The following is a 27,112-nucleotide window of genomic DNA, read 5'->3' as shown; positions in this document are numbered from 1 at the left end:
TCTGGCAGAGGCAATGGTATGTCTGTGCTTTATAAAGGAAATATTCAATAGGGAAATGTAAGACAAGGCGTAATTGGACAGGCCTTGAAAGCTTCATACATTCCAGGTTGCACTTGCAGAGGAACTCTACACAGAAAAATCAACAGAGAACCAGAGTCTTAAATTCATTAACAATGCAGTCCCAAGTGCTCTCAAGAATAACAGCAAAAATTCATAGCAGCTGCTCCAGCAAACTAACAGAACTGTCTGTCATGCCTGTAAAGTGATCCAAGCTAAGCCTTAATGAAAAACCTAGCTGTGTTTTTAAAAGCGCTGTCCATTCAGAAGTTCAGCTGTAGGCATTCTGTTCATCTAGACTGGCACTTTACTTTAGGGCCTTTGCTTCCCAGAGATGCTGCAGCAACATACTGCACATTTCAGGAGCAGCTGGGAAACCTGGAACAGTGACCATGTTGCGAACAAAGGAAGCCAGGCATTCTTGGAGCCAGCAGGGAGGACAGGATTCTCAAAACTGAGCTGTGGTATGCAGGAAGGCAAGAAGCACAAATGGAAAAGAATTAAATCAGGACTCAACTTGCCTAAATTTAGAGGAAGCTAAGCTCATATAGAGAATGCACTCCTTCCAGGAATACATAACCGTTTTAACTGCAATTGCCTTACGGGAATGAGGAAGAGCAGATAATGCTACCAGATCTGTTTTTTCCCACAGCTTCAACCACACTACTACAACTGGACATGCCTGGAAACAGACACGATTTGCTATTCCTATGGCTCCAGTAGGAACCAGCCTGCCTTTACTCACATCTGCTTCATCTGCAGCAAAAACCATTTCTCACCAGCACCACATAAATTTTGGAGGGGAAGCATGGTAGAGCAGAAACCCCCACCCCTTGGTGTAACTTCCCACCAGAAGAGAGCCTGACGAGGGAGACACCTTGCAGACAGAGCTTGACTACAAACTGTTGGAAGCAAGAAAATTAGATAATAGAAGCTCGAAAATGCTACAATGAGCTTTATGTCAGGAGGGTAACAACAGACTTGGCTGTCTTTCAGATAAACCCCAGAAATACTGGTGTTATTAAACCAATGAGATGTGTGGGAAAATGTGAGTGGTTTGGGCACAGCCCCCATTCTGACTTCCTAATGGATCAGAAAGCACCAACCAAACAGCCGTAGGGGGAGTGGAAGTAGAGCTGCAAGAGTTTTTAACTCACCTCATGAGAGTTGGTTCCATGGGCCACTCTGGTTTTACAAACTAAATTAAAAAAAAAAAAAAAAAACAAAGAAAAAAGCACCACTGAGATAGGACACGCAAAACATCGACAAATCCATTCCCACCCACACCTACAAACACTGGAGGCACTGACTGTACCAGATAACACTGACAGCCACTGCTTTAACAGCATCCTCAATCACTGCAAAGCTTAGCTTGCTCTAAGCTCTGCCCTCCCACCTACCCCTGGAACTGAGGTGTGAACAGAGGTCACTTGTGGAATGAGACAGAGGTGGAAAGCTCAAGAGTCAGTACTACCACTGGTACTGCCAGCCTGCCCACTCAGAGGCTTCTCCATAGCTTTGTGGTTTTGCCTGTGGCAGAAGAGATTTACACGTAGCACAAAAAAACCACTGTCCTGAAGACAAGGGAGCTGGGACACATTGGAAACCAACTGCTTTTCCTGCTTCCCTGTTCCTAAGGAAGGGCTGGAGACCAAGCGGTCTGAACCAAACTAAGGTACAGCACATTTTTCACAGGAAGTCATGGATGAGAACAAAAAAGCGAGAGAACACAGCAGTTCTTTCTTCTCCATACTCCTTATCTGCTCTGCATATCTACATGGTTCCCATTTCCATTTCTAAACTGGCAGGAGGGAAGAATAAAAAAAATGTTCCTGCCATTATGAAACCAGGAAGGAGCTGAGGATCCTGGGAGCCACACAATGTGCAAAGAAGATATTACTTATATGTTACGCAGAGGAGATAAAAAACTTGCATGTAGTGAGGAGGTGGACAGGACAAGACTTCTTTGGGGGCTGCTAAAAGAATAAAGGTAGATGGCCTGCACTAGAGTCTAAAATAAGTTGTAACTGGACATTTTGGAAAGTGGTGCATGATGCCTCATAGATACATGCTTTGGAAAGCAGGAGAATTTAGAAAAAAAATTAAATATAAGAATCAGGAAAAAGCACTCCCACCGTGTCACTCTTTTTATTTTTTTTATTGTATAATCATTGAGAGGAACTGACTCAGGCCTTCTAAACACATAGACCATGCTGCTTGATACAATACAGGATCAGCACTAGCCAGCCTGTACTGAGACAAGAACATAGTGCACATGGGATCAGGAAGGGGTGTCAAAGCCACTCAGTGGGCTCTAAATTTCTGCTTTCTAGTTTTAGGGGTCTTATCTCTTTTAGGAGAGTGATGGCAGCAAGGGCAAAACATGTTTTTTCCACGCAACTTTACCTCTGAACCTAACAGATGAGGCAAACACCAAGGGAACAAACACCAACTAACCAATTCAACTCACTTAATACTGGAAAAAATCAAATAAAGGAATAAATTAAAGCACAAGCCCTACAACAAAACCCACTAAAAAGCACAAAAAGATCACAGCAGCTGTTTGAGACTGTAGGCCTTTGGAGCCTGTGATATATATTTTATACTTTCTTTCACTCTCTAAGATTATAATTTGCAGCCAGATCCATGGAAAGGGAGGGGTGATGGAAAAATGGGCAGTCAGCAAGGGAATGATTTTCTCAAGAAAAATAATGACTGCAGCTGGCAGGAAAAATCTCTTGCACAAGTTCAGGGCAAGAGGCTAACTTTGTTACAACTATTAGCATTTCCCAGGAACACATATTTACTGTAGAGGTGTTTAAAGTAACGAACATCAATAAAATGCAAAACAAAAGCGGACAGGGAGGGATTTTATTCCACATTCCAATCAGATTGCTTCAGAGAATCTGAAGGTTTTAACAGCCTGCACACTTTGGCAATGAAATACACTCTCCTGCAATGTTGGCCATGATGTTCTTGGGGGGGTTTGGTGCAATATTCCAAAGCTAATTGAAGTACCAATTAAAAAACGATATACATACTGAATGGGAATGCCAGACCATTCTTCTCTATAAGCTGCAAGGTATCTTCTCCACAGGCACTTGTCAGCTCCATAAAGGGTGGCGAACAGATCCTCTCATCTACAAGACAAAAAGAGCCCAAATTAAGATCAGGGGTTTAATTCTCAGCTGCATCTTAACAAGCTCTCTTCAAACCAACTGCTTCTTGGTAGTCTGCAATACTTTACCAGTTGATACTAAAACATCAGGAAGACTATCAGCCAGACAGGAATTTGCAATTCTGGAAACATTTCAGAAGACAAAAGGCTAAATTTTGGACACACTAAAATGGAAATATAAGTCGCACGTTTACTCGAGTAGGTAGGCAAAAAAAATTGCTCAGAAATATATAAGTTCATAAGTTGTAGCCTGTGAAGCAAAAAGCCATTGGGATGTTAGCTTTTAGCATTTTACTGAAACCTGTATGGTAGCAAGTGTGGTGGGAGCAAGCAGTCTCTCAAAGCAGGGATTACTGTAGGGCCACTCACGCAGCAGATTTCAGTGTGGATGCACTTCAGACAAGGTGAGAGATACACAATATATCCCACTGTGCATTGAAACATCTCTGCCATGAAAGCAGTGCTCATCTGGTCCAGCAAATCTAGAGACAGAACTCTGCTTTCCATGGAGACACCTTGGCAAGCCTCTTCAGTGGACTTCGATTAAAGAGAAGAAAACAAAGAAACCCTAGTAAAATTTAACAGAGTAGATCTGCTCCAAGGTGTTGCTGTTCAGGTTGTGCTTGTTCAGATGAGGTTGTGGGATGGCTGAAGTCAAAAGAGCCTTCTTAGTGATTCAGTAGACTGAAGTGCTCTAAGACTTATGTCCTGTTCCCTGTAGGAGAACTTTAACTCCCCTAGGCATGCAGCAGGAATGTAGGGAAGGCACAGTAGGATTCAAAGTGTTCAGCCATAAACCTCCATCTCTCAAGAGGGTTGGGTTGAAACTTCAAGTGTAAAGAGGACCTTGGCTTCAGCTACAGCTCTGCAACAGGTTAGAGACCAAAGATTTTCAGACAAAAGCTAGACACACATCAACAAAATCAAATCAAGAACATCACACAAACAAGAGTAACCATTTAATAAACTCCTCAAAGAGGACAGTCTTAAAAATACCATGTCCACTATGTTTTAACTGTGGCCAGAATGACTTTGGAGTCATGAATTATAACTCAAGTTAGCTGACAATATGAAACCATAGCTCAGAATGGGTTTGCCAAAACTCATTTATAAGATTTATTTCAAGGGACACCACGTGAAACCGTTATACATGATGGGAACAACTATACCTGGCTAATACAAACCTGTGACTTGAGTTTGCTAACAATTTTTCTTGAAAATAAGCAAAACATGCCCTGCAAACACCCACATCATTCCAGCAAGTACAGAGAACCCAAACAGGTGGAGGCTATGCTATGCAGATATTAAGAAGAACATGTAAACTAAAACCCCAGTTAAAATCAACTATACACTCTCAGAGTACTGCATATTTAGAAGCTGCTTAAAAGCATTATCAGGATTAATGCTTTTCAATTCATTTTAAGTACACATTTATGCATTTTCTCTTATACAGACGAGGAATAGCAACACTGAAAATAAAAGAGAGGCAAAACTTTTATACTTTGGTATACAGATCTCAATAGCTGCTTCAGTGCTCTGAGATCATTTAAGAACTCTAGCCATTAGCAATATTGTTGCTACAAGAATTTTTCTCTGAAAAGAGTATCTTCATACCTCCTAAAAGGAACAGAAATATCGACGCTTTGAGGTCAGCCTTTACAAAGTTAAACAAAACATCCCAGACTTCAAAGTTTTCAGTTTGCTGCTACGAAAACAGAAAGCGGCATCCAAAAGTGACAGGTACTGCAATATTTACAAGCCTTTGCCAGAGTGAAAGAAAGTTCCTTAGTTGGATGAATTTAAGGAATCAGATTTAGTTTACAGATACTTGGGAGCAACTTTGCCTTGGCAGCTCTCCCACCCATATGCTTAAGGCTCACAAAAAACTTTGCCTTCAGAGTGCAAATGAAGAGGGACTTATGGTTCCATCTCACCTTCCTCCATTGCTCTCTCCTGCAAACAGCAATTGGAGACAGGAAAGTTTCAGTGTTCCTGCTAATTATATTGCACTTGTATAGGGAGATGAAGGAAGGGGTGAATAGTAATCTCTTTCACTTTGTATGTAGAAAAGACCACCTGGATAAACAAAAATTATCAGAGAAGACTCTTACCATCTCAGTGTGCTCCTGTGAACTTAGCACAGCAATGATATTTTCTCCACCAATAAGTCAATTCTAGCCCACTAAAGCTGCTAGAACAAACCATTAATTCACAGATAGACCCAAAACCAAACAAATGCTCACTCAACCCAAGATTTCAGTACAGCCTACAGCTAGAAGTGCGGCTCGGAGTTTAACTGCACACACTGCAATTTTGAAGGTGGCTGTCAGTTTATAAAAGTTCTCCAGTTGTTAGTGATGATCCTTTCTTCCTTCCAACGGCAGCAAACAAACTCTGAAGCTTTCACTCAACACTGAGCTCCTACTATCAAAGTGAGTGGAGTCTAAGCACACCTTCTCTGCCCAGAGGTCCAGGATAGACATACAATACTATGTCTGAGGCTCAGTCTCAAAACTGGGTTTAATCAGCACAAAATTACACCATATACTCTATGTGGTGCAACAAATAGCCACAGGCACACGTAACTTTCCCCTCATCTCCTGCAACAGTTAGCAGCTATAGCAAAATCCTACAAGTTGGGTGCAGAATGCTTGGCCACTGCTGCTGTCCCTTCCCAAGCCAGTAGTGACCAGTCACCATGGTGAACCATTGTTAAAAAGGAAACAGGAAACATACAAATGAACAGTCTATAGGTGAGAATGAGAGACAGGAGTCTGGCCCTACCACTGACTCTGTGTTGACACAGTCTGTTTGGAAGAGGCTACCTCATCTTCCACCTTCGGCGATGCACAAATGTCCTTAGTTCTCAGGAAACTGTTAGAAACACAATTTATATACTCTCCAGTTTGGGTCAGAAAGCATAACTCAGGCATTTCCTCCTCACAGTGCACGCATGCTTTGAGTCACACAACCAGTAGATAACCATGGTTATCAGCCCCATCCTCAAGCGGCCTTTAATGAACAAAGATATCACAGAAGGGAAAATCTCTCCATGTGTCAGAGGACTGCAGTGATAAAAGAGGTTACATATTTTTGTAGTGCATTTACTAAGTGGTATTTCTTTACTTTTTCTAAGTGTCTGGTGGTCTGTCAGAGACCTGCCCTTGGAAACTGCCCTAGAGGTAGGCCATGTCAACTCTGAGCTGCCAACCTGACAGCAATAAGGACTGTTCAGACTTGGCAGGGTTCAGCCCTTGGTTCAGGCAAGTACCAAAAATATCTGTAGCGTTTTTTGTTGTTAGAAACAACACATCACATTCAAATGTAAGGTCAAAATATCACTATATCCCTCCTGCTATCTTTGTCCTTATCTTTACAGCATGTCTTGGTATATAGTTTGTGCTGTTTTGCTTTCTTCATATTCTTTAAATTCTTCTCTTTTATTCATGATTGTACAAGCTCAGGTGGCTTCCTACTTCTTCCTTCCTTTCTTGTGAACATTTTGCATTTTCTCCCATCTCGTCCCATCCCAATTTCTTCTCTGTGTTTATTAACTGTCATTTCTGTCCTTCTATTGCTACCAACACTGAACCCCCCCCTTCCTCACCTTCACATGGAGACCATGGCTGCGATCTTGCTGACTGCCAACACAGAGCAACGGGTGATCTCTGAAGCCAGCAGGGAAGCAGGCATCACCAGGCCATGAGTGATAGCTGGGCCAGGCAGTAATGGCCTCCTGCTGTGCAGATTTGGGGCACCAGACATGAACTTTGCCACAGCAGTGCTCCAATCTCATGGAACGAGGGCATTATTCTGGATGAAGCTCAATGAGGGTAATAGGAGAGACTGGGATATAAAGAGTGGAAGATGCAGAGTAAATACTGGCTGGGGAATAAGGTTTTCTGGCTTTGAGAACTGGCTGAAACCTTAATGCTTGGGGCTTGCTCTAACAAGAGGTGTTGAGCAGTGACCCCCACCCAGGCTCTGTGCACCACTGGTGACCTGCATACAAACTGAAAAACAACTAAAAGGTACCCAAATCCCTGAAAGAAAGAAGGCATGAGAAGTCCAGCACTGAATACACACTGCCATGCAGCAGGTGGATAAATCAGATAAAGGAAGAATAAGAGTAAAACATGGATGTTCTGTTTAATCAAACTTTATATGGTAATAAATGGAAACCACTGTGACAGCACCATACAAGACAGGCCCGGATGATATTCGATAAGGATCGATGGTCCCTGCACTATAGATGGTTATGAAGTACTGACACATAGGGCAGCTGCAAAAAAAAAAAAAAAAAAAAAAGCCTAAACCACAAGAACAAGACAAACCATAAAATATTTTCCTATTCAGATTTCTGTTGTCTTTACAACTTTGGAGATCTAAGACAACAAATAATAAATTGCAGATCCCATGTTATGTATTCATAAATAAAAAAATGCATTCCCTTTTCTTCAGAAAAAGGTTAAAAAAAAAACCCAACACAGTTCAGGCTCACAGATTGGCTGTGAGAGTAGCTCAAAACTCATAGCTAGGACTGAAACCTTAAGGGTGCTATTACCTATTCAACTTCAGAATTACAGTTTCAATTCTGGTTGCTACCTTGTAATTCTCTCAACATGTATCCCTACCCAGTCATTCATCATCTTTCACTACCTAATGTAGGGACACCTGCTGAAGAACAGATACTTACTGTCAACACCACCAATTCTATGCCATGAGACCATGACCACCAGTCACATCTCAAAAATCCCTATTTGCAAAGCAGGAGAAGACTTTGCCTCTCTGCAGAGCTGGAATGATTCCTGAAGTTACACTAAGGAGAGTTTAAAGGAAAAAATCTTTTGATGCGACCAAGGCATCAGCTGAACTAACTACTGTTCAAAGCTTCAGTTTGAACATCAGCAACCAAAATTCTGAGAGAGTTACTGGAAAAACAAAAGGCGTTCACTCAGGAATGTCTTCTCTTCTCTTCAGGCACTTTAGAAGCAACATCTTTGTTTACAACCAGGAGATACCAGGAGCACACTGATAAGAAGCGAAGGGTAAAAGGAGTTGCTGCAATAAATTTCTGAAGCAGGTGGAGGGACATAGAAGTTTGCTAACACAGCACAAGGGAAGGCCTGGAGTCCCCTGGGTATGTTACAGACTTGTCCTGAAGCATTTAAAGCTATGACCCTTAATTCTGTTTAGCAATTACAAATAGAGCACTCTTGAGTTTCTCTCTGTGGCTGGAAAGGCTATCAGGTTTGTTTCTGAAGAAATGAGGTGCACAATCTCCATATCACACATAACTAATTACAAAGAAATGACAAAGCTGCTCTTGAAAAGTGCTGGTCTTTGCTGTAAACACTCATTAAGATAACTAGAACAATACCTGTGTCAAAATCAGGACTGGCTCAGATCAGTCACCACCAAATGCTCACAGAGCAAATGTGAAGCTATAAGCTATTTAAAAGATCTACAGCAGACCATATCAAACTCTGAACTTCCTATTCTAGTGTGAAAAACCATCCTTTAATAGAACAGCTGGCTCTGTGATTTGAAGATGCTTAAATCTCTAAAAAAATAAATGGAGATGTTCAGTAAGCCATGCTTCACAGCAGCTTCCACCAGTTTGCACTGCTGCACTCTAGTCCTGCGGGTAAAGGAGAATGTGCAGCCAGTGCAACACCTTTTTTGCCTAATACAATAAGGGGAGAAAATCCGAACTTCCAGCTCACCCATCTCCTAAATTCATTTTCAACAACAACAACAAACAACCAAGAACTCAAAGGTATTTTAATTTAAATCACTACATGACTGGTTTTTTTGTTTTTGTTTTTTGTTTTTGTTTTTAGTCTTCTGAATGTCTTTAATCTCTGTAAAATTATTAGAGCTTTGAACTGTTCCTTCTTCTATGCTCAAATAACCCCCTTCTCACTGCTTTCTCTGGTACTTCATTTTTCAATTGAAATTTCATTAAAATCAAAATTTCATAGTGTTTATCAGGCTTATTCTTGTACTAAAAATAATCTCAAGTTGTTTATGCCTCCCCTCAGAAATTTATGTTTGTGTGAAATACTGGCAGAGCAGTTTTAGCTCAAATATATGTTGATCCATACATATCACTGAAGATTCAAATCATAGCTCAATAAGCATGGGTTAAGCCTTTTACTTTTAAGTCTGGATGGAGAAAATTCCAGCTCTTATAATGAAACTTCTGTATTTGGGGTGTGTTTAGCAGTGTATTCCAAAGACACAAGAGGGCAGAGGAAACTTAGCTCTGGGGCATGATACTAACTTTGCCAGTGCTTTAAATACAAGGAATTGTGCACTGACTATGCTAAATGGAACATCTGCAGAAGCAACAGTCTTCATGTCTAATAAACTGGTGATTTTGAAGCAGCTGGGCTGTGAGTGAGGAAATCTAATAACTGAATACAAATAAGTATTCAAAAGCTCCCAAGGAACCTGCCATTCACATGCAGTTCAGCAGTACTAGTTAAGCTTCTGAAAACAATGGATTCAGCTCACACTGAAAAGCAACGATAGAAGTTAAGAAATAAAGGAGAAAGTCAAAGTAAAGGCAGCCTGATGGATGTTCTCCCAGGTTCCCCTGCTCAATCCTTCTTCACAGATAACCATTTCACAAAGCTATGGTCTGTACAGTGTCCTCTCCAATATTTTATATCTAGATTTTCATCTTATGCCCACTTTCCTCGTTAAAAAGGGTGCTCCTTCCTGATTCCCAGGAAAGGAATTCACCTTTCTTGGTCAGTTAGGATGAAAGAAGCAGTTTGCAAACAAACATTCAGCTTACTCATTGTGATTAAGCCTCAAGGGTATTTGGAAGCACATTTGGAGTGCAGCTACAGACTTGCCTTAAGTTAAAACAGACATGTGGTGAAACTTGCTCATTGACTTCGCCGACAGTGTGAGCTCACAGAAATGGAGCAAGTTCAGAGGTGAAAGATTATCTCATCCCATTCAGAAGACAGATCAGAGGAACAACTTGTAGATGTGTGTCGATCATCAAATTACCTAACTTTTCAGTGGGTAAGAGCAGTTACCCACCACGATGCAAACACAAGGGACAGAAAGCTTTGCAGTTTAACTTCAACTTTAAGTTCAACTCTTCTACACTTCCACTTCCACTCTCTTCTCTCTATTTTTAAAATACATTATTTCAGGTGCTTGAAAAATGCAGTATTTTTGGATATGCTATATGCTTACTGTACTTCAGAATTAAAGTCTGTTTCCAGCAATGTAGGAGGATTAACCAGAAGTAGACTACCTACAGGCTTCATCCCCCTTCTTCTTTTTAGGTTTCCCAGTAGCACCACATGTGGAGGCTCTCAGGGAGGCACTTGGATATACCTGGCTACACAAAAATGGGAGAAATGGATTCACTTTCCAGAAGAAGAATATAAGCTTCTGGTGCTTCTAAAGCGCTGTGTAAAGAACAATCTTAAGCAAAGATTTCTGATAAATCAAAAAGCCTAGAAAAAATTGCTAGAACTACCCACTTATGTTAAAACTATAAGATTTATTCTGTGGAGTGATTAAGCTGTACTAAAAAGTCAGGGGATCATTTTACAGGCTGGAACGTTTCCAGTGATATGGGAAGCATGAAAGCCATTTTCCTCAACAAGAAAAAAAAACACAAAAGGATTACTTGGCAGTCTCAAAGAAGAATTCATCTGCATTTTTATCCCAATAATGTCCTACTCAGAACCCCAGCTTTGGAAGTACTGATAACTGTGAAACCCTAAAGGGATTTCTGGAAGAGAGACAATGCAAAATCTGCTCTGTAAGCCTTCTCTATTTTAAAATGTAAATGTAAGGTTCTATCTGAATACCTGAACCCCAGTTAAAGGCAACTCAGCTGCCTCTAAGCAGTGATGTCACATACTTACCCATGTAGCCTAGTCACAGTAATGACTCCCATTCTGAAGCAACAGGAGTCTCCAAGTTTAGCACTCTTACCAACATGTTACCTTAGTATGCAGAATGAAAAATGTGTCTCAGAACCAAGAGCTAGTGTCCAATTACAGCTCTGTCCTCTGAAATACCTCTTGCATTGATAGTTCAGTGCAGCTTATTTCAAGCTTCCACTGCCCAAATACTGAGCCAAAAAACTTAAGACTAATACGCAACAATTTCCAACCCAAATTCCCATCCTCGAACTATACACTTTCAGGACAGGAGCTGGTGGGATGCTGGACTGAACCCCTCTGGCCTAGATGGTGGGTGAAAGCAGCAGATGGTGGTCTGTACTCACCTGTATAACCACTCACTGCTAGAACATGGCCAGGGAGCACCAGATTTTGTGTAAATATATTGTTACACTTTGGAACTTGAAGTAAGGGCATTAACACAAGGGTCCTCATGTGCTTGAACAGATAACATAGCACCAAGGAACCTCACAGTGGATTGATGCTAATAAAAAATCCGGTTCAAAGTAGAGCAGCAGTGGGCTGCTATTCACACTCAGGGATCTAAGGTGATCTTTGAAGGCCCTACACTGAATTCCTTACTGATTTTATTTGCATGTAACTCTACTGACTTAATTGAGTTACTTTCAGTTGGCTGCAGAATCAATCTCTCCATGTCTTACACAAATTACATTGTCTACCAAAAAAATAAAACTACCATTGAGAATATTCATGGTGGGGGGATGATGCCAGCCATGACACAGGCAGTTTTTTCTTGTCCATGACAGAGTTCGTTTGCAGACATTAGAGTATCCAGAAGAGTAGAGAGTCAAGAGGAGTTCTTTATAGCTTTAATCTAACACGGCTGATGGCCTTTACAACCAGATCAGTGTAATGAGCTTTTGGAAGATAAATCCTGTAAGAGACTATACAATGTATGTTCCATGCTTTCCGTAAATATCATTTCCAATTGGTATGTGCTGGGTCAGAGGCAAAGCAGGAGCCCCAAGGCTGGTGAACCAGTGATACAACTTTCACCAAGGCAGAGTCTTCTTGGGCGATGCTGAGTACTAGCCACTAGCCAGATGAAGACATCAGAGACACTCACTGCAGCAGCTCTGATTCAGCTCAAAGCAGGCAGAACGTGGCTCTCAGCTTCTAGTCCAGGCTGCACAACTGGCAAAGGTGAAAATGTGAGCAACTGCCTAGTCCTTACTGCCTCACCATCTCACGTGTGTATGAGCACACCATGCAGTGCAAGAGCTTACATGCAGATCTACAGAATGCATCAAGACCTTGGGATATCCCTATTTGGAGAGGCACATCACCATCATTGTACCAGTGATGACTGGCAGCTACTGAGCAGAGTGTCTCCAGTCAGACATTTTGTGGGTCTAGCTCAAATCTAACAACATGGGGCTGTGAGGCCAAAAGGGTTTTCCAGGGACATGGTGACCACTGTTTTTATTTGAGTTTCATTACGTAAAGCAGATTCCCAGAACAAAAGTGCGTGCCAGCAATGGATTTCTCACTGCATGGTAAAATGAAAGAAAACAACATACTATTTCAGAAACAACAGGGGATATAACTGTTTAGTCTGAAACAAATATATCCTTAAACATGGATGGAGAAACCCAAGCAAATCAACAACATACGCAAATGACCACGAGCCCTAAATCTACATATGCAAAAACGTAACTTCCTGTCCTAACACTATCTTTACTCAGATTAGCAAACATATGGGGAATGTTTACCTTCTACAACGTTCATAGTTCACTCTGTGGGGTGGAAGGAACAACCAAATCAATATTTTGTATTTTTGAATCTCAAAAATTTGAAAAAAGGTCATAGGCAATTCTGAAACACTTAACAAAAAACATTATTTTCCTTACAGAACACTGGTTCTCATCTCAGAGGGTCCTGTGCTGCACTTGCCTGCCATGGGCACAGCTGAACATGGCTCACATCCAAAGGCTGCTAGGCACAGATGAAACTTGATGGCTTCTCCAAAGTGGAGTGGATAGGGCCCACTTTGAAACCACCAAGAAGAAATAACTTTAAACAAACAAGCTATGGCTATTTTTATTTAACATCAGAAAGAAAAAAAAGCAAAGACTTCTCTACATGGGAAAGTTTTGTTGGTGTATGTTTTTTTGTTATAATTATGTTAGTATAACTATACAGCAAAAGAATGCACACACACCACTCTGTTTACACTGTGTTAATTTCTTCCCTTAAGAAATCCTCAGATGGCCCTGCACTCTTCTTTTTCTAAATAACTGCAAAACACTCTGGGTAGACATTGCAGCATTCCCTCACTGCATCCCAGATGATCAAAACACTGTGCAACTAAGTGAAGCTATTGGAAGGCAAAGATCAAAGTCCTTGGCTACCCCAGGAGCCACTGTGTTTTCATGAACTATTATTTACCTTATATGTTCAATAGCTTGAGATTAATCACTCACAGTCATATCTATCTCTGCCAGAGACTGAAGAAGAATGCAGACAGTGCAACGTGTATTTCTGTCTTGCACTAAACAATGTTGCCCTGTATACTCTAAATACACAAAGAAATGCATACTCTTATCTGGTCTGTTACCACACAAAGCCAGAATTCACAAAACCTGCCATCACCTTCTGTCAAAGAATCATGACAGCAAGAGTGGAGGAGATATCCATACACAAAAACACCCTGAAATAAAGCCCAGGAATGACAGAGAGCTTGTGGCTGATTTGCTCAGTTTATATCTAGCAATGCTAGTCAGGACAAACAGTCTCCTGAATCACATTCTCCATTTCAGCAATGATTAGCTACAAATAGTCTTATTAGTACAATCTAACTTGTTTAAAAGAGAATGAAAATATTGCCCTGTTCCATCTGAGTGTATGTCTCTGTGGTTTCAATCTTAGGCTCTTCTGCACAGGCTTGCTGCTGCTTATTGAATCTTTTGCTTGTAACATATTAATCCTGCATTACACCTCATGCATAACTGACTGGTAGGGACTGAAGCAGTAGGAATCATTTTTTGTCTGTGTATCTTTGTACAGCATTAGGCTGGAGGAGTTATACCAGCTTCAGCAAGTAGTTCCCATCTGCTGACATAAGGACCAAACATACTGAGGCATATACATATTTGGAACTGGTTCACCCATTTAAGGCTTGATATAAGAGCTCTCTCTGTGATGCAAAAAACCAAATTCAAGCCAGAATTCAAGGTGTATGGGAAGTACTCTTTCTTAAGGATTACAACACTATTAAAAAGTACTGTTTTATACATATATTTGCCTCTTCTTTGTTTTCATCCTCCTCCTTGCTGTTAGAAATGTAGCTCTCTCAACCCAGGGTTCCTTTTGGTAAAATAAACTGTCCTCACACTGCACCTGCCTTGTCCTCATAGGGGACCTCCAGCTCCTTCCCCCTCTCCCTCAGTCCCAGCACCCTTCACTCCAGCATCTCACCTGCTCTTCTGACTGACAGCTCATACCCTTGACATTATTTCTGATCCTTCCCTACCTGTCTACGCTGCCACCTTTTTAAGCACTTCCTTAAGGATAAACTCTGAGATTGCTCTAGAACCAAGTTTCCTCAAGCCCCCTTTGTCAAAACTCAGGCTTACACATCCACTTTCTTCCCTTTCCAACTGTGTAGGTAGATCTCTTTCACGTCTCTTTTATCTAATAGTTTGAAAGATGTAAGGAAATGTCTGAAGTACACAAGCCTTCTCAAAGAAGTATATATGAAAACGATTAATAATACCTCAAGAGGAAGAAGCCTTAAATACCAGGAAGGAATCAAAGAAAACTGAGCTACAATATAGTCACAGAGTGAAATGTTAAAACATTGAAGGTGATGAGTAAGTGTGGGAAGCTTTTGAATTTGTGGCTAACTATCCGTAATTCCCTAGAAGTTCTGCACCTACACTCAGAAATAAGGTGGACAACCTATCTCATATTCATCCATTAGCAGGCTGCTCAGAGAGGTTGTGGATACCCCTGTTGCTGGAGGTGTTCAAGGCCAGGCTGGAAGGGGCCCTGGGCAGCCTGATCTAGCACTTGATCTAGCGGTTGTAATCCTGCTCAAGTCTGGGGGTGGAACTAGATGATCTTTGAGGTCCTTTCCAACTCAAGCCATTCTATGCTTCAATGATTAACTAATCCTTACAAAGGGGGCTGGGAACCCTAAGAGTTTCTCCTTCCACAATGCCCACTGGCAGGATGCATGATAGTGATCTAGAGAAGGACCCAATAGAACCCTTGAGCCAAGCTGACATTGTTAGGAAACACCACTGTATGATCAGAGTACCTGATCAGTGAAGAGAAAAGTTCCACGTCTTTTCAGTGTCAATTCCTGGTTTTCACCAAATTCTTTTCCAAAGGAAAAGACGTCCATTGTCTTCAGGAAATACACCTCACTGAGAAGCAAAGAATTCATTCACACTCGTTGACTGTCTTCCCACCTACATTTTTGTGGGTGGCAAGAAAAAGTGTTGAAATTCTGTGCTCTACACAGGATGATCGCATCCTGCACAAAAGAATTTACAAGTTACTAACAGGATAAGTAAAATCACAGGTCAAACTCTATTCTAAATTAAGTTGAAATCAAACAAGCATTAAGGACTATCCGGTCCAAAAAATACTGGATTTCTACAACATGTCAGTTATAGAATCTGAACTCTGCTGAGGAGGTGGATTAGAAAGTTATGGAAAGAGCTAAATTCTTGGCTAATTTTCAAGGAGAGAAACATTGCTAAGTTCAACAAATGAGACATCTCTCAGCATGACCCATCATGATTTATATAAAACATCTTTGATTTAGTAGACATGCTATTTCCTTTTTGTCTAATGTATTTAATGACCATTTTCCAGGCTTCAGGAATCTGGGTAGTCTTTTGCTTTCTGACAGACTGAGAACACTAGAATAAAGTCGGGGTGATAGGAGAGACATTCGTGGCAACAGCATTTCCAAAACGTGGAACATGTCTGTAGCTCTGGGAAAGCAAAATACTTTCACAGCAATTAGTGGATTTCTGAGAGATGCAGTCATGTCTTTCATTCAAAACTCTGTTAATCTGACTCCTATTAAATGAAAAGAATTGGCTTGTATTTGCAATGCTTTTTTTTTTTTTTTTTTTTAGAAATGCAACAACAGAAAATACTAAGATGAAACATTTCAGCTAGCTAAAATGCACATGCAAGAATACTCATGGAAAATGCAGGCTTCTGACAGTGATGCATGTTTCATTCATATAAATTTCAAATTATGGGAAAAGTTTAATATGCATCAAAGATTCCCTCAACATCCCCGGACCATCCAACAGGACTTCCATGCTACTATCAGGGAAACTGAACCAGACTCAGTAAGCTGAACAGAGTAGCAAAGGGATTCAGGATCAGGTTAGGATCAGAATATAACAGCAGTTCCATCAAGTTCTTACACAGCACCTCTCATTCGGAGAGATTCTCCACTTTTTACAAAGGCACTACTCATCACCACTCCATTCCACAGACACAAAACAGGAGACAAGATGCTAAGAAGATTTCAAGACAGGTGGAACTCATCTTTTGTGTATGACTGCACCTGAACCAAGAACTTCTCAGCTCCTGGGCCTGAGCCACCAGTCGCTCACAATGCAACAGCTGAACAGCATTTGTTGAGGCAGTTAAATGCAGAGAAAGGAAACAAAGATTGAAGTAAAAAAAGTGCAGTGAAGATGTTTATAAAACCATGAGCAGCACATAGAATAAGTAGTTTATGTAATAAACATTAGTTCATTAAAAAATGCAGAATGTGATCCTGAATAATACTAACATTTGCAAAGACACCCAACAAAGAATCACTGCGGCATGCCTTATATAAGATGTTTTTCCTATTTCTGGAAGCTCAAACCATGCTCATTTGTTAGGTTTTCACTTCATGTTCTTGCACTGCTGTGATTACTACACAGCAGCTTTTTGGTCTTTGCGCACACAGATGATTTACGTAATTATAACTGTCACCAGCATGATGCAGGCATATAAACACGCTCAGTTCTTGTATTCTCAGATACAAGGAGCTGCACTTCGGAAACAAGCCTGACACGTGCTGTACAAAACATCACTTCACTGGAGCAGGGAGCCTGCTCTTTGTGACTTCAGCTCATATTTGGAGAAGATGAGATTATGCAAACACCAGACTTCTGAGACCACAGATTTGCCCTGACAAGACCATCTCAGCTTTTCTTCCTCTTCCTTGAGGCCAGCACTGGCGCCATTCGTTAGCAAAAACCCATGTGCCATGTGGGAAGCAGAAAAACCAAATGTATACAGCTTTTCTAGTTAATTACCATCTCTTCCCATTACTGGGGAAAAGGGCACGTGAAGGAATCAGGCTACTGCAGTCAGGATGCTGCACAAGCCGATGCTGCACTAAAAAGCAGCACCAATGCATTTCTACCTCACAAGGAACAGCCTTCAAAACACAACATCAGCAGCTTCGCTCTGCAACTTAATGTGGAGGATGCTGCTGCTTTTCAGTGCTGCTAAATTCAGCTCAGAACAAATGGAAAAACACTAGGAAAGGAATTCTATGTATTCTAAACAAGGACACATTAGCACCCTACAGGGGCATAAACCCGGGCAGTACCAGGCTCTGCTCGGTTCCAGCAAGCCTATTAGTCACATTTATGCTCTGACCACAGCAGCCAAACGCTGTAGTTGGACACATGAGACTTGTACAGACGATTCCAGAAACTCATTCACCCCGTGCCAAATGACACGTGCTACCAGCTTGAGGGGGGATTCTCCCTCCGAGAGCAGGGGGAATATTCTGTTTCCAACACATAATAGGAGTCAGAGGGACCATAAAACTTGGCACCAGGCATGAGTGTATGAAGCTGCAGCCTGACAAGCAGCCTTGGGAAGCCCAGAGTCCCGGCACGACAACAGGAGGAAACACAGCAAGCTCTCCTCACGCATGTCTGTAGGAAGAGAAATTGATTGCACTGCTGAACTGAGAAAGAAGAAACAAATCGGAGTGCAGAATGAGAGGATCACGGCAGATGCCAATATTTTCCTGTCTTCAGGCATGTAACATCAACATTTCAGTCTTTTCCATCAAGCTCTCAATAGCAGTCTCCTTAGGTTCCTGAGGATTGTCTGCATGGCCTATAGAGGAGCACAAAGGCAGGAATCGGGCAGGAGATTTGGTGTTTTACTCGATGTGGAGAACATACCAAGCTTTTTGTGAACAAAAGAAGACTGCAGGTTCAGCAATGCTGCAGAGGACACTACTGAGGTGCTGGCTGTGCGTAGGCTCTGTCGCTGCTTCTGAAAACGCCACACAGCCATATCTGAGGCAACACTGAATCAGGGCCCCAACAAAGAGCACGCAGCTGTAAGCCTGCCTCATTCACACAAAAGATCTGTCACTGCTGCAACTTCATTTCACACATTCATGACATTTACTTTCACAGACTGCTTTCACAGCGCTGTACAGAGCAGGCACCCTGTGTACTTCATCCATCAGAGAGCAACAGCTCAGCTCCCAGGTGGGAGCAGGCAGGTATGAGCAGAGAGATGAAGCTAACAGGACTCCCACTGCTGCTCCCTCTAAATGAGAGTTCACAGAGATGCCTTTTAGCTTAGAGCACTGACTGCTATCATTACTGGAGGCAGCAGCAACTGAATGTTCCCTGTAGATCTGAACTCTAATTTCCCTCTGTAGTCCTACTTGGGGAACAAGGACACAGGCTTGTATTTCCAGGGGACTAAAGGAAGGTAAGTATTGGCTCCAAGACACATCACGGAAGATATCCCCCAAACAGAAATTGTCCTTCCTTCCCAGCAAGCCCTCCTCATTCACCCACCATTTTACGGAGGTGATATGAGGCAGAGGAAGATGGCAAGTGCTGTCCTCAGGGGACACCTGGGATATTCACACTTACTTCAACTGTAAGCTATCCGTGACAGGACACGAGTGTACTGCTGGGACAACCAGCTTGGGAATCCAATGCAGCTCAATCGCTGGAGGAGCCAAGGGCTTGATCCTCCTGCATTGTGGGTACTGAATCTTACTGCAAAGGAAAGAGCAGGTATGCCAAATCTAATAAGACAGATCCAACCTCAGCATCATAGGAGCAAAGTGCAACCCTGAGAACGATGTCACTGCTATGACTGCTGCTGATAAATGCAAAGCTGAAGGCACCTCTAAGCCAGACTGATAATAGCTGAGAGCCACACGCACTGTCTTTCGAAATCCAACCTCCTCCTCTACTCCATGTGCTATATTCCATTCTTGGCCTTTCTTCCTGAGGCTGAGCTAGCTGCTAACTTGAATTTGCTTTCAAATCTGCAGTATGACCCCTACTCTCTATACCATGAAACAGAAATTACACTTCTTTTGCCAATAGGTAAGTTCTATTATTGAAATGAATGTCCTCCTCTCAATGTCTGTTTCTCAAGCCTGCCTGGGTAACAGAATATTCCATAAATATATTCCTGTCAGCTGGCCAACACACTGATGCTATTTTCTGTAATACTGGTGTATTTTTATAGCTCTCCCCCCACAAATACTTCACAAGTCTCCCACAGATGAGGAGAGATTCATTTTCTACATGAAAGATAGCGGGATAGATGTTCACACAGCAGATTGAAATATAAAGCATTCCAGAGACATCATCGCCAACAGGCAGTTAGCTTTACTTCACTTGCAGCAGTTTGAGAACCAGGTATGAATAAAGCTCCTACCCTTTGCTCTCCACTTTCTGTTTTTCCCACTAAGCAGAAAATCCCAGAGAAGCCTCAGTGCACACATTTAATAATGCATCTTTCTAAGAACCAGCTCAGGATTTTTAAAGGATTTTCATTTATTACAGGTCACCATCACATGCACAAGGCACTATGCTCGTTTTAATTCACCTTCCCTCAAAAAAAGCAAAAAAACCCCAACCACCTAGGGTTTTAATTTCATTTTATTTTTAACCCTTGCATCTGTTTTCAAAAGTGCTCACATTTGTGGCACGAGTCTGTTTGTTATGTTCCATGTTATACAAAGCTGCCAAAATCTGGGGTTAAACTGCAGTCAGCCAAATTTCAGACCTCTTCTTCAGAATACGGCTCAGGACCAGTTCAAAGCTGCTTCTCAGCACACAGTGGGGTCCTCCATCAAGGCTCACCCTTTGTATTCCATGTATACTGCGCCTTGTGATGCTCCCAAAAGAAGGAAATTCAGCTGTATAATCTATAGTAGTGGAGTCCGTGTTCACACACTACCATAGGAACCAACTCCTTGCATTCACTAGTTTCTTTGCATTTTTCCTTTCTATTAACTTTTCCACTTTCTTACCCTCAGTCTTTGTCAGGGACATCTTCAGCACCTTCTGTACATCTTTTTCACATTATTCTTATTTATTTTAAACCAGAATCAGGGTGATGATCTAGCAGTTGGCAATCCTGCCCAGAGCAGGAGGTTGAACCTAGAATATTTTTAAGGTCCCTTACAATCCAAACCATTCTATGATGCTTCATCAGCAGAAACAAAGGCTAGTGGCAAGTGTCTAGGGAATAGCATAAAGACACAGAAAGCTTAGAATGACATTTTCCAAATCATACTCCACTGCAGCTGTCATTTAGGGACTCTAGGAAATTAAACGGCTTATCTGTTCATTGTTTTTCTGCCACTGATCTAATTGGGTTTTTTTTAACCAACCCAAATAAACATTCACAGCATCCTGTGGCACTGAGTTTGTGTTTAGCTACGTGGTATTAATTTCATTTTACTTTTTAAGTTTACCACCTACCACTTTCACATTTACGATAAGAAGCAACACACTGCTGTTCCCATTCATTGTCAGCATGCTACTCCTTATTCATACAGACCTGCAATGCACCCCTCTCTCAGCTCCTTCAACAAGTCTGGAGCTTGTATTTATAATTATATAGCCCTTTCAAGGCTAGTACAGCCATGGTCTGAAAGAAAACAAGAGCTATTCATTTGGGAAAAGTTGTAAAGGTGCAAGAGAATGCTATGCTCGTAGATGAAGGTCATCTTATATATGTCTCCTATACAAAGTTCCTACCTTCAGTACACTAAAACAACAGACCTAGTCACTATGAACTAAAGATCACTCTAAAAAAATCATGAAATACTCAGACATGAGTTCTTTACTGAAATTTGCTTAGTTCAGGAGGGAACACCTTTCAGCAGTTTTAACTAAGATGAGAAGCTGTGTTTACACAGCTACAGTGCATAAAACACACTACATTCCTTCTGTGCAATTTAGAAAATAGGTCAGAAACCACCATCAGAGGTGTTCTGTAACACCTACACAGTTAACTCAGATTATAAATCCTCCCACCTTGTTTTAGAAGGAGGGAGAAGATATGTTTTCCCAGAAACTACTGCAGGTTCTGCTCCATTTGGTAGTGCTGTTCAGACTGATCCACAACTGTACTTAATTCTCAAATGCAGGGAACAACATTTGAGTGCAGTATCTGCCACGAATCAGTTTGCTTAACTCATCCCATCTCTAAATGCACCCTGTGCTCCCCCCTTCCCCACCCCCCAACAAATAAACAAAAACAACTCTTGGTTCATACAAAATAAGAAAGAAAATGCCGTGCCATGCTTATCCTGCTCATAAAGTCCAATTAGGAATATTGGAAATAACATATAACTAGAAGTAAGATTTAATTTAAGTTAAACTTAAGAACCAGATTCTGTAGCTAGGTTGTTTTGTTGTTGGTTGGCTTCGCTTTGTAACAAGAAATGTGTTTGCTTTGAGGCTCAGGAGGCTGCTCAGATGCTGGTTTTGAATCCTAGAGCAACCCCATACAGCCTCCTTTCTCCTTCTCCCTCCTCTCTCAGTGGAGATGTGCTCAGCTGATTACACAGGCATCTCCAGCCCACTGCAGTGTGAAATGAACCAGATCTGCTTAAATCACTTCCATAACTTATCTTCTTTCTTTTACCTTGAAAAGGAGCTGTAAATTCAGAGGCTGTTATGATTCTAAGCTAACACGTGCCTGGCAATGAGAGCTACCTCATTACTAAGAAAAAGGCCTGGAAGAAAAAATGTTTCTCCTGCAACGTGCAATGCTCAAGGCTAGATTTAAGCATGACACAGAAATAACCTGCCCCTGCAACGTGACACAGCAAGCTCTGCATCCTGGAAACAGAGAGCTGCTGCTCCTGCTTTAGGCTTTGCCTGCTGCATCAAGCGTAATGCTTCAGGAAGCTGAAAATCAAAGCAAACTGTCTTTTCCAACCTCATTAACATTGCAGGATGATGGCGGGAATTTGTATGTGGACATATCCTCAGTACAGAAAAATCTTTCCTAAAAGCATAATTCCTCCGCACCATTAAAGATCACAAAGACTTCAGTAAATCTTAGAACAAATAGCACATCTGTCCCAACATCACCTTAGCCAGCCATCAGCCACAGAGGTCTCAGGGGGTAAACAAAATAGAAAATTAACAGATAAATCAGATTTCAGAAGTAAAAGTTCTCTGGTCAACTCAAGTCTACCAAGGTTTAGCTGCAGCTCTCCACAGGCACACATATTAAACATAACTAAAATATTTATATACTGTCGGGTTTATTACATTTGGTGACATGTTGTCAGCCCACAGACTTTTCCTCTGCAACATCAAACTTCAACTTGAACGTATGAAGCATTTCACTTTGTGCAAACAATTTTTCCTACAGGGTAAAGATAATTAAAATTAATGAGAATTTAATGTAATAATCATGCCATCTAAATTCTTGATATGTTGACCAGCCCTGAAGATATGTTTTGTTTCAAACTACAAAGCATTCTCTCTTCTTCTGGACCATTTTTCAAAGTTATTACATTTATTTAACCCCAATAACAACCATTATAAAGGAGAAAGTTAAATCACATATGGCCAGAGTGATAAACACCAAGTTTGCAGCACTGCTAATCTTTCTCTGATCCCATCTTCCAAGAGGCTGCTCCTCACAATCTGATCAAACTTGAAAGCCAGCAAGTACATACTTAGAGGGATTAGCTAGTGAAGCAGAAGGAGAGTGAGCTCGTGTGGAGAGTGAGCGTAAGAGAGGTGGTTCACAGCGCAAATTTCTTCACACTCACTCCCCAGGGCTCATTTATTAAACATGTTTAATATAGCTTGAATGGCAACCCATACTAAGTATCTACATCCCCTCCTCTCTCTTTCCACCGTCAACAAAACCCTGCACTGACACTGGCCTTAATTTAACACTGAAGAAGCAGATGTGGAGCTAGAGAGGTAGCCACGGTCCTACCAAGTCTCCTATGGCATTTACATCCCATAAAACACTCTGATTTTCATTTAGCTTCAGGCTGACTGAATAAAGAAGTTCCCTAGAGACCAAAACGGGCCAGAAGAAGATTGAAGATGGATGAAGAGGGGAAAAAACCACTGCTGAAGCCCAAATAGTACCTTCTATTGCTGTTCTTGCCTGTGCTTGTCAAGTATTCTGAAACGGTGAGACAAACATCACTATATGAACAGATAAAAAAACCAGCACACTAGGCATTTGACATTGTGCTTAACACATTACTACTGACCTACTGCTACACAGAAGGACACGTACATTGCATTAACTCAGAGCCTAGTTGTAATCTAGGTGACAACACACAAATCTGTCAAGAGAACCTCACATGGGGGCAGCCATAGCACCTAGTGCAGGTGATGCCTAAGTGCCCAGAAGAGCCCAGAGAAGCAGTCCCACTGTCACCCACAGATCTCCATCTTTAAAGAACTTTTCATAAAAGAACACAAACTGCATTTACTTCATCCTTCACAGGCTCAATGGGAAAGGTGGTGACAGACAGCAAGAAACTCAGGCTCACTTGCGACATGAACGTGCACAAATTTCCAGACACTCAGAAGACAATTAATGTCTGTCAGGCTCTGCCCCCAGGTTTGTCATATGCATAATGCACCTGCACTCAGATAGCACATTTTATGTTGTATTTTTTTTTCTCCTAAGAATAAGCACTCTTCAGTGGAATTCATGCCCCAGTCTTATACATGTGTACTACCTGGAATCAGGAGGCCTCAGATTCTCTTACAAATCACCTTGTTTGATGCTCGCCTTTGTTGAATGAGGGCAGATGTTCTGTAATTATGTTTTCCTTCTTACCAGGGTGAGAAAAGCTGCTTCCTGCAGTGCTGATACCTGAAGCTGAGAATAAACAATCAAAAACTGCTCATTTGCTCTGTTTTCTTTCAGCATTTTGCTATTTCATATGGACAGAGAAACCACACACAGCATCCTCATTTGCTATCTTTTTCCTTGTTTTGTTCTCCTACAAAGGTGCTACAGTTATACTCCGACAGTAAAATACTGATGTTTAAATATCTGTTCTCCCTCTATTTCATAATCACTGACAGTGAGGTCTATAAGATGATTTGTTGAATAACCAAGTTTCAAACAGCTTCACAAAACCTAAAAGTGCTTTTATTGGAATTACTGCCTTCTTCTACTGTGTCCCTTTCAAAAATGAATACTATGACTGTTCTAACCTAGATGATTCTACGACCAGCAATCTAATCTCATTATTAATGCAACCTCCAGTACGCATCCTGAATTTCCTATTCCTCTGAATCTGCCTTCTTTCACTCATGTTACATACTTCCTTTTTTAGGGAAATACCCTTCTGAAGGGGCACTGCTCAATCTCACTTCCATAATGATGTACCCAGAATGAGAAAAAAAAAGGCAGACAATGTCAGAAAAAGAACAAAAGGTCAGAAATCTGAAATCCTTCTGTAACACCATTCTACAGTAAAAAGCAATGAACCCTCAGAGCTGACCCACAAATGTTACATAAGATCAAATCAGCCGGATGAGAACTGCTGAGGGTGAAACAGGATGCCCTGAATAACTCCATTCATGTCTCATTTCCCTTTGGTAAAACAGGCGAACTACCTCTTACTGCACCCACACCAGTGAGTGAGACTGAGGAACCACCAAGAAAAAGGGATACTTTTAAAATGAACGCTGCAATTATTTTGCTTCTAAAAATCAATACACATTCCTTCCCTTTCTATTTTACCATAATTAGGGCTGTGCAAGGGCCCCAGAAAGCAGATCAGCTGGTCTTTTTGAGGTCAAAAAGACCTAAAAGCATTAAATCCTACCACCATACACGGGAGATGGTTCTCACTCCTCTGGAGCTGCACTCCTGCTTTGCTGTTCTGTGCACTGTAGTTTTCTTAACTGTTGTGTTTTATGTGAAGATTTGCATTAGGTTCTATGGAGTTTGGCTACTGGTATCAACTCCAACAAACAGCAGCTTTGCTTCTTCACAGACAAAATTCACAGCAGTTCCTGATGTACAATCCTGCTTTTCAACTTTTTCAATACCTAAACAGAAGATTTCATATTCTAGTAATTATTGAATTATTGTTCACAATTACCCAATGTTCAGAGAAAACTCCCTTCTGCATTAACCTCTCTCTTTTTTTTTTTTAATTCAAATACACCTGGACGTATCACCTGAGTATTGTTTTGTTTTAGTCAAGATACCTCGATTCAAAGATTACATACAGCACAGACCTTGCTGTCCTAAGGAATTCCATCTTATAAACATTTACTTTTCCCCTCCCAGTTATAAAAGACATTTTTCCCCAAAACTTATCCAATAATCATGTCTGTGAAAACCAAACCATGAAAGATTAAAATACTCAACTCTATGCTCCTGCTAACAGTACAAGTAAGATATGAAGCTTAGGAGAACAATGTTAAAGGTGGACCAGCAGCCCTTTAGCATTTCACAGCTGACTGAAGAACGAAGGAGGATTCTCCATAGCTCTCTTTAGATCTGCCTGTATACTGGGGAAAGGGCAAAGCAGGCTGCAAAAGGACTGAAATGATGCTATGAAAGAGGGAAGGATATAAATAGGTCTAGGAACTCTCATATTCTAATCTGTGTTTTTCTACTCAGTTTTGGTTTGCTCTGAGCAAATCCCTTATAAACTGCATGAGACATTTTCATAATGATCTGGTGAACAAGTATGATTTATGGAAAGATTTATATAACTACCTATACGTGGGAAGCTCAGCACAGTGTATTTTTAGCATCAGATATAACAGACCTCAAAATAATGACAAAACCTGAATGTTTAAAGAAACCAGATCATAGTGCAGAATTCAGCTTTCACTAAGTGCTGTTTCAAAGTGTTTCCTCTGTACACAGGAATAATTAAAAGCTACGTGGACACTGTGGCAGGCCTCCTATTATCTTCTAACATGACAGGGTTATTTGTATTGCAGTAGGATATTTTGAGGACTGTGTAAAATCCATGACGAGGCAATGCCTATGCTGCAGAAGCCTCAAACTATACAAATGGGACTACTGAAGGATAGAGGTATGAAACCAAGAAACGAAGGGATGAAAATGTACTCAGATGGTGTTGGAAAGGCTCGGAAGAGGATCAAGCTTTGCAAGTCCCAACACAGAATTCTTCTACAGATTTATCTTTAGGAACCTGCTTACCTGACACGCTGCCCTTGCTGTAACGGAGCTAATGATGGTTCACTCCTAGATTCACACTGTGTGCCCTACAGCCTGCATCAAAACCTTGCACTTTAATCTAGAAGTAGCACTGCATGGCATTCACTATCCAAAAGCCACATGATGCTGGAGCACTAAACCAATGTGATTGCATCAGAAAATGCTGCTTTGAAAGGATTTGGCTCTACTGTTTGTTTGCTCTGTGGGCTTTTGTCATTTTTTGACTGTTATTGTTTTTGTTGTTTTATAAACAACAGAAGAGGAAGGCCACAATGTTTGAGTTAAAAAAAAAATAATCAAAAGAGAAAGCTTTCCTATAAAGCCCAAAAACATTCAGTGCATGTGGATTTACCTGTACAAAAAAAAAAAAAAATTCCTGTAAGGGCTAACCAGGAATGGAAAGTTATTAAAATAAATTATCTTTGCACAGAAAGAAAAGCAAAGAGTGCATGAG

General features: G+C 41.2%; 1 protein-coding gene across 1 annotated transcript in view; it reads right to left on the bottom strand.

The window, feature by feature from the left end:
- Positions 1-27,112, bottom strand: part of ITPK1 (inositol-tetrakisphosphate 1-kinase) — a 125,839-nt gene that overhangs the window by 11,858 nt on the left and 86,869 nt on the right. Inside the window, exons 5-6 of the mRNA XM_065751316.1 lie at positions 3,099-3,197; positions 1,215-1,255 (exon numbers count right to left, since the gene is read on the bottom strand). Of these exons, the coding sequence (XP_065607388.1) occupies positions 1,215-1,255; positions 3,099-3,197 (140 nt within the window). The remainder of the gene's footprint in view (positions 1-1,214; positions 1,256-3,098; positions 3,198-27,112) is intronic.

Source organism: Cyrtonyx montezumae, unplaced genomic scaffold (genome assembly GCF_038088225.1).
Source record: "Cyrtonyx montezumae isolate F1298 unplaced genomic scaffold, pur_monq_1.0 scaffold_10, whole genome shotgun sequence".
Taxonomy (NCBI): Eukaryota; Metazoa; Chordata; class Aves; order Galliformes; family Odontophoridae; genus Cyrtonyx; species Cyrtonyx montezumae.
The sequence above is the reverse complement of the archived record's forward strand: the minus strand, read 5'-3'. Positions and strand labels throughout refer to the sequence as shown.